Source organism: Lontra canadensis, unplaced genomic scaffold (genome assembly GCF_010015895.1).
Source record: "Lontra canadensis isolate GAN:19392208 unplaced genomic scaffold, GSC_riverotter_1.0 scaffold216, whole genome shotgun sequence".
Lineage (NCBI taxonomy): Eukaryota > Metazoa > Chordata > Mammalia > Carnivora > Mustelidae > Lontra > Lontra canadensis.
In genome coordinates, this window is record NW_022631210.1 from 80,763 (window position 1) to 89,066 (window position 8,304).

The following is an 8,304-nucleotide window of genomic DNA, read 5'->3' on the forward strand; positions in this document are numbered from 1 at the left end:
TTCCATTTTGAAATCGTGGAAAGAAAAGAGAAAGAGGGAAGAGATCTGGGAAATTGCATAATTAAGTTGCAGAGAGCCTGGATGTTCAAGATGAGAAAGACTCTGACCTGGTTTGGGGTGGGAGAAGTATATTCCACTACTTCTCCGGAGGAGGAGGGTGCGATTTCAGGCCGGGTGATGCAGGAGAGGGTGCGGAGGGGAGAGGGTTACTACCTCCGTTGGGGGTTCCTTCAGGATAATCCCACCGTGGAGCTAGGAGACAGCGCTTTTTTGGAGGCCTGGTTTCCCGCGTATTTCCAGGTGGGAGCGTGGATGTCCTGGAGGCGCAAGGTTGGTCCCCCATAAGGATTATAAGACTGGGCGTCAGCTCTCTTTGGTGGGCCCAGCGAGGCCGAGACTTGAGATGGCGGCCGGTCCCTTCCAGGCACAGAGCTTCCTCCCGGTTTCGCGCTTACCGTATTTCCTGTATCCTGAAACGCATATCCCCTCTCCGCCTCCGTCCTCCCCTCCCTACTCCACCCTATTTTAATGTTTCTACAGGGGAGGGTCTTAAGACGAGGCGTATATTTAATATTTAATGTTTTTCCTCTGCTCGTCCCCCACCAAGTGTAACTAAATCTATGTTCTGTTTTATACAATCTATGCCATTTTAAGATTAAAAGAAATTTAGATTTACTCCTAAACGGTAAACTCTGCATAGATTGTGGAAAAGCGAAGAGCAGGGAGGGAAGGTACGCAGGTGTGGGGGAAGGGGGAGAACAAAAGCTAAGGGCTTTAGTATAGAGTTGCCTATGCGCAACACAGAGCCATGAAACTATTTAGGACCGTTTAAAAAGCAATATGCGAACCTGATAGTTGACTGAAGTGCAAAATAGCTCACCAGCATTGACCATGGTAATTGAATGTGTAAAATAAATTCACCGTATGTCATAGAGTGTAATGTCACTTATTTCTTTGTATTTTAACAATTTAGAAATCTCTGAAGGCTTACTTTTTAAAATGTCTAATATTTTTTAATATTTCAACATCTACAAAATTTCAGTTGATGAATCTGTCTCAATTGGTGGAATGTCATACTTTAATTGGCAATATTTTTGTTCTGTTTCCCAGAGTTATGGAAAATTATAATTCACCTTACTATATGGTGTATTATATTCTATGATAATATGGTAATTAATCAGAAAAGGGTGCGCTGTGGTTTAGAAGAAAAGGCTACTGGGCCTTCTTAAACCTTTCTCATTCACGTCCATTCCCCTTTGGCTATGCACAAACTAGACCACAATTTTACACCACTGTCCTTAGTGTTTTATAATAGAGAAGAGTTCAATCCTTAATGTCAAGATAGAACTGACTTTTAAAATACCCTGTTAGGGACGCCTGGGTAGCCCAGTGGTCTAAGCCTCTGGCTTCGTTTAGGCCCTGGTCTCAGGGTCCTGGGATCCAGCTCTGCATCAGGCTCTCTGCTCAGCGGGGAGCCTGCTTCCCCCTCTCTCTCTGCCTGCCTTTCTGCCTACTTGTGATCTCTCTCTGTCAAATAAATGAAATCTTTAAAAAAATAAAAATAAGTAAAATACTCTGTTATTTATAAGCTCTGTGATATTTAAGTAGTCGATTAAACACTAAGAGCTATAGTTTCCAGGAGATAATAATTTCTTCCTTTTAAAACTGTTGCCATAATCAGGCTTCATGTATTTAAAATACTTGTTAACCATGATTGCCTCTCATCTTCACTATCACTGCCTTCCTCTAAGTACCAGTGCAGCCCTTTACACAAACTAGATACTAAATAAAAGTTTGGGAAATAAATGACCCTGTGGTTTTCTATCAAATGTTACCAATAAAGAAAAATACTGTAGCAGTGGGTTAATGAAAACATGTGAAGGGAGATCAAGGGAAGCAATTCTTTATTTAGATTTAGAAAAGCTGTTGGGACTAAACATAGCATGTGGGAATCACCAACATAAATCTGGTAGTTGCACAGAGATGCATGTTATCCTCAAGAGAAAATATAAAGAAAAAGGAAGCGGGCTAAAGACAGAATATTGAGTAATTATAGACAGAGGAAGAGTAGTCTACTGCAAAGACTGAGAATGAGTAGCCAAAGTCAAAGGAGAGGACTCTAACCTAGTGTTTCTCACTTTTGGCACTACTGACATTTGAGGCCAGATTCCTATCTGTGGGAGGGGCCTGCCCTGTGCTTTGTAGAATGTTTAGCAGTATACCAACATAGGGCAGTAGCACATCCTCACCACCTGTAAAACCAAAAATGTCTCCAGACACTGCCAAATGTCCTCTGGGAGACAAAGTCATCCCCACTAAGAACCATTGGTCTATTCCTAATCTACCAAGCTGGCTCCTTTTCTAGTCTTCTTTATTTCAGTGAATGTCATCCCTTCTACCCAGTTGTACAAGTCAAACCTTATTACTATGCTTTATACTGCAGACTATTTCATTATTTTCCAAAGTAAGTGAAGTAACATTTTTGCAATCTTTTTAGATCTGCTTCTCAATCTGTAAAACTAGAGACTTTAAGAGCAAAAGTTGAAATTAAGTTGTTTTATAGCCACCGCTTTAGTAAATTAAGATAAATGTTGCCTATTTTAGTAAAATAATAGAAATTAAAAATTATATCAAATCCAGATGTGTTATATTTATGGTAAACATTTGACTTGTGAAAACAGTCCCAATGTAAAGCTGCTGCCATCAACCTGGACTATTTATATCTCAACTGGATTTATTTATTTTTATTTTTAATTGTGGTAAAATAAACATAAAATTTTCTATCTTAATCATTTTTAAGTGTACAGTTCAGTAGTTGAGTATATTCACAATGTTGTACAACTAATCTCCAGAATTTTGTCGTACTCATTAAACAATGCCTTCCCTTTTCCCCTCTCCCAGTCCTTGGTAACTACCATTATACTCCCAACTGGATTTTGTTTGTTTATTTTTGTTATACTAAAATGGAGAACTAAAACATTTTACAGCTAGGTCTCAAAAGGATTTTTCCCCATCAGCTTTTCCAAGTTAAACTTTTTTTTTAAACATTGTTGAAATAGGTGAATGTGAATCATGAAACCAAAAGAGGACACCTTTAGGCTGAAGGGCCAGCATACCAGATTTGAAAAGTGTTAGAGATCTGAATTTCTTTCATAATTTAAAGTGCTCAAAAGATGACAACAGATGTGCAAGAGGGGAGTGTTTTCTATAAATGGTGATGGAAAACTGGATAGCCACATGAAAAAGAATGAAACTGGATCACTGTTTTACACCATACACAAAAATTTCCTCAAAACAGAGTAAAGTCTTGAATGCAAGACCATAAACCATAAAACTCCTAGAAGAAATCATAGGCTGTAAGCTCCTTGACATCAGTCTTGGCTATACTTTTTTTTTTTTTTAATCTGGCTCCAAAGGCAATGAGAACAAAGGCAAAAATAAACAAATGGGACTACATCAAACTAAAAGGCTTCTGCATAGTGAAGGAAACCATCAACAAAATAAAAAGGTAATGTACTCAATGGAAGAAAATATTTGCAAATTGTATATCTGATAAGGGGCCAATATCCATAGCGTATAAAGAACTCATACGACTCAATAGCAAAAACAAAAATCTGGTTAAAAAATGGACAGAGGATCCTAATAGACATTTTCTGATTTCTTTTGGAAATTAACTTTCATCTCAAGGCCAAGAAGTTTTCTCTTACATGTGCAATTATAAAGGACTTCTTTCTTAATTGTTTTTAAGTACCAATCTCAGGAAAAAACCATGGAGTTTTTGTAAGATTTTCATAAAATGGAAAATAAGAATGATTTGGAGTGAGACTAGACATATGATTTATTTTGTTTTATTTTACGTTTTTAATATAATGTTATACTAGAATTTTTAAAATAATTCTATAAAATAAAAATAAGGAAGGAAAAAGATCTATTAGCTCTTTGCCTAGAAAACCTCCTTAAATGCTTGGGGGAGATGAGCAGAGTGTAAATTTGTATATGTTGACATATGCAGATGCATGTGTGTGAGATGTATGTACCTGTATATGTGTTGTTTTTTATTTCAAAAAGATGATCATATAATCACAGTTTTTGAACATAGGTTTTTGGTGTTTTTAACTTCACCATATAGCTTGCTGCTTTTTCCATATAATCTTGCTTCTCATTGTGAAATTTTTTTAATGGCTGCACACAATCCCATTATATGCACTTACATTGATTTTTTATCCATATTCCATAAAATTCACCTTATTATAGTATGTAATTTGACATGTTTAAGTATATTCACAAAATTGTGCATCTATCTCCACTATTTAATTCAAGAACATTTTCATCAATCCAAAAAGAAACCAGGTACACTTTAATGGTCACTTCCAATCCTCCCCACCCCAGCCCCTGGAAACTAGTAATTTATTTTCTCTCTCTATGGATTTGTCTATACTGGACATTTCATAAATGGAATCATATGATAAATGGTCTTATGCATTTGGATTCTTTCACTAAGCATATTTTTCAGGTTCATGATTTTGTACAATGAATCAGTGTTTCATTTTTAAAATTAAAAAAATTGTTATGGTACATATACATAACAAAGTTTATTTTATTATTTTGAAAAATCTTAATCATCTTAATAATTTTGAAGCGTACAGCTCCAAAGTGTTAGGTGTTATGCAATGATCTCCAGAAGTCTTCATCTTGCTAAATGGAAATGCTATAACCATTAAGCAACAACTCCTCACTCATCACTGCCCCTAACCCCTAGCAACCACCTTTCTACTTTCCGTCTTTATGAGCTTGATTACTCTATACCTCATTAAAATAGAATCATACAATATTAGTCTTCTTATGAATGATTCATTTTGCTTTGTATAATGCCCTCAAGGTTCATTCATGTTGTAGCATGTGTCAGAATTTTCTTCCCTTTAAAAGGTGAATATGTGCCAGGATTTCCTTCCTTTGAAAAGCTGAATAATATTCCATTGAAAGTATATACTACAGTTTATTCATTCATTCCCCTGTTATTGTACATTAGGGTTGCTTCCACGTTTGGACTATTGAGAATAATGCCTCCAAGAACATGGGTATACACATATCTCTCGAAGGTCCTGCTTTCAAGTTTTATGGATATGACCCAGAAGTGGAATTAATGGATCATGCAGTAATAATTCAATATGTAATTTTTTGAGAAAACACCAAAATATTTTCCATAGTGGCTGCAACTTTTGACATTTTTACCAAGAGTGCACAAGGGTTTCAATATCACCAGGGCAATATCACCTTGCCAAGGATTTATTATTATTATTATTATATTTTATTATTATTTGATATGCATCATTTTTTTGCTGTTTCTTCACAGTCATTTATGAAAAATGAAGTACGATTAGGGTGCCTGTGTAATTCGGCCAGTTAAACATCAGCCGTCAGCTCAGGTCATGATCCCACAGTCCTGGGATTAATTGCCACATTGGGCTCCTTGCTCAGCGGAGATCCTGGTTCTCCCTCTCCCTGGGCCTGGTTCTCCCTCTCCCTCTGCTTGCTTCTCCCTCTGCCTGCCGCTCCCCCCTGTATATGTACATACGTACACATATGCTCTCTCTCTGTCAAATAAATAAATAAATCTTAAGAAATTTAAAAATATCCCCATACATAGAGAATTATTTTTTTTTGTCATGAGAACTTCTGAGATTTACTCCATTTAACTCCATTTAACAACATTCAAATTGGTACTACAGCATTAAAGTATAGTCGACAAGTAACACATTAGGTACCCAGGACTGACTGAGTGACTGACTGACTTTAGTTAGTTAGTTAGTTTCAAGTTCTTTAAATTTATTTAAGTTGCTTTTTTAAAATTTAAAATCAATTAATTAAAATACACTGTACTACTAGCTTCAGAGGTAAAGTTAAGTGATTCACCAGTTGCATGTAATGCCCAATGTTTACTGCATCAAGTGTCCTCCGTAATGCCCATTACCCATGTACCCCATCTGCCTACCCACTTTCCCTCCAGAAATCTTCAGTTTGTTTCCTAAAGTTAAGAGTTTTTTTTAATGGTTTTTAATCCTACTCCAATTTCATCTATATTTTATTTTTCCTTCCCATCCCCTATGTTCATGTTTTGTTTCTTAAATTCCTCATACGACTGAAATTACATGGCACTTTTCTTTCTCTGACTAACATACTTCTCTTAGCCTATTACCCTCTAGTTCCACCCGTGTTGTTGCAAATGGTAAGATTTCATTATTTTGATGGCTGAGTAATATCCCATTGTATACACCACATCTTCTTTATCCGTTCATCTGTCTAGGGACTTCTGGGCTCTTTCCATATTTTGGCTATTGTGTATATTGTTAGTATAAACATTGGGGTGCATGTGTACCTTTGAATCACTATGTTGTATCTTTTGGATAAATAGCTAGTAGTAAAATTGTTAGGTTGTATGGTAACTCTATTTCATATTGTTTTCCAGAGTGGTGATAGCAGTTTGCATTCCCACCAACAGTATAAAAGGGTTCCTCTGTGTCCACACCCTCACCAACATCTGTTGTTTCCTGACTTGTTAATTTTAGCCATTCTGACTCACGTAGCCTTGGTGTGTCATTGTGGTTTTGATTTCTATTTCCGTGATACAAAGGGATGTAGAACATTTTCTCATGTGTCTGTTGGTCATTTGCCTGTCTTCATTGGAAAAATGTCTGTTCATGTGTTCTGCCTATTTCTTGACTGGTTCATTTGTTTTTGGGGTGTTGAGTTTGATAAGTTCTTTATAGACATTGGATACTAGCCCTTTATCTGATAAGACATTTGTAAATATCTTCTCCCAGTGTGTAGGTAGCCTCTTAGTTTTATTCACTGTTTCCTTTTCTGTGCAAAAGCTTTTTATCTTGATGCAGCTCCAATGATTCACTTTTGCTTTCATTTCTTTTGCCTATGAGATCTGTCTAGCAAGAAGTTGCTGCAGCCAATGTCAAAGAAGTTGCTGCCTATGTTCTCCTCTAGGATTTTGTTGGATTCCTGTCTCTCATTTAAGTCTTTCACTCATCTTGACTTTATTTTTGTGTATAGTGTAACAAAAATAGTTCAGTTTCATTCTTCTGCATGTGGCTGTCCAATTTCCTCAACACCATTTCTTGAAGACACTATTTTCCATTGGATGTTCTTTCTTGCTTTGCCAAAGATTAGTTGACCGTAAAGTTGAGGGTCCTTTTCTGAGTTCTTTATTGTGTTTAATTGATCTATGTCTCTTTTTTTGTGCCAATACCATGCTGCCTTTATCACTACAGTTTATAATATAACTTGAAGTCTGGAATTATGATGTTCCCAGTTTTTTTTTTCTTTTTCAACATTCCTTTGGCTATTCGGGGTCTTTTCTGGTTCCATACGATTTATTTTTTTAAAGATTTTATTTATTTATTTGACAGAGAGAGAGAGAGAGATCACAAGTAGGCAGAGAGGCAGGCAGAGAGAGGAGGAAGCCGGCTCACTGCTGAGCAGAGAGCCTGATGTGGGGCTCGATCCCAGGACCCTGAGACAATGACCCGAGCTGAAGGCAGAGGCCTAACCCACTGAGCCACCCAGGCGCCCCTCCATACGAATTTTAAGATTATTTGTTTCAGCACTGTGAAAAATATTTATGGTATTTTGATAGGGATTGCATTGAATGTGGAGATTGCTCTGGGAAGCATACAGATTTTAACATTTGTTCTTCCATTCCATGAGCATAGAATGTTTTTCAATTTCTTTGTGTCTTCCTCCATTTCTTTTTTAAAAAGATTTTATTTATTTATCTGAGAGAGACAGTGAGAGTGGGGAGAGGTAGAGGGAGAAGCAGGCTCCCCGCTGAGCAGAGAACCTAACAAAGATCTTGATCCCAGGACCCTGGGATCATGACCTGAGTCAAAGGCAGATGCTTAATGACTGAGCCACCCAGGCATCCCTCTTCCTCCATTTCTTTCATAAGTATTCTATAGTTTTCAGAGTACATATCTTTTAACTTGGTTAGGTTTATTTGTAGGCATAGTAAGGTTTTGGGTGCAATTATAAATGGGATAAATTCATTTCTTTCTTCTGTCTCATTGTTAGTGTATAGAAATACAACTGACTTCTCTGCATTGATCATATATCCTGCCACTTTGCAAATTCCTGTATGAATTCTAACAGTTTTGGAGTGGACTCTTTTGATCTTTTGGTGGACTCTTTGACTTCTTGCTTGCTGATTTGGATGCCATTTATTTCTTTTTGTTGCCTGATTGCTGAGGCTAGGACTTCCAGTAGTATGTTGAACGATAGTGGTGAGAGTGGACATCC

The 8,304-nt window shown here is 36.9% G+C and overlaps 1 protein-coding gene across 3 annotated transcripts in view; it reads right to left on the minus strand.

Moving 5' to 3' along the window:
• Window positions 1–495, minus strand: part of NBDY (negative regulator of P-body association) — a 44,028-nt gene extending 43,533 nt beyond the window's left edge. For all 3 annotated transcript variants that reach the window (XM_032848964.1, XM_032848966.1, XM_032848965.1), the window contains exon 1: window positions 108–495. In XM_032848964.1, the coding sequence (XP_032704855.1) occupies window positions 137–343 (207 nt within the window). In that variant the 5' untranslated portion in view covers window positions 344–495 and the 3' untranslated portion in view covers window positions 108–136. The remainder of the gene's footprint in view (window positions 1–107) is intronic.
• Window positions 496–8,304: the final 7,809 nt, after the last annotated feature.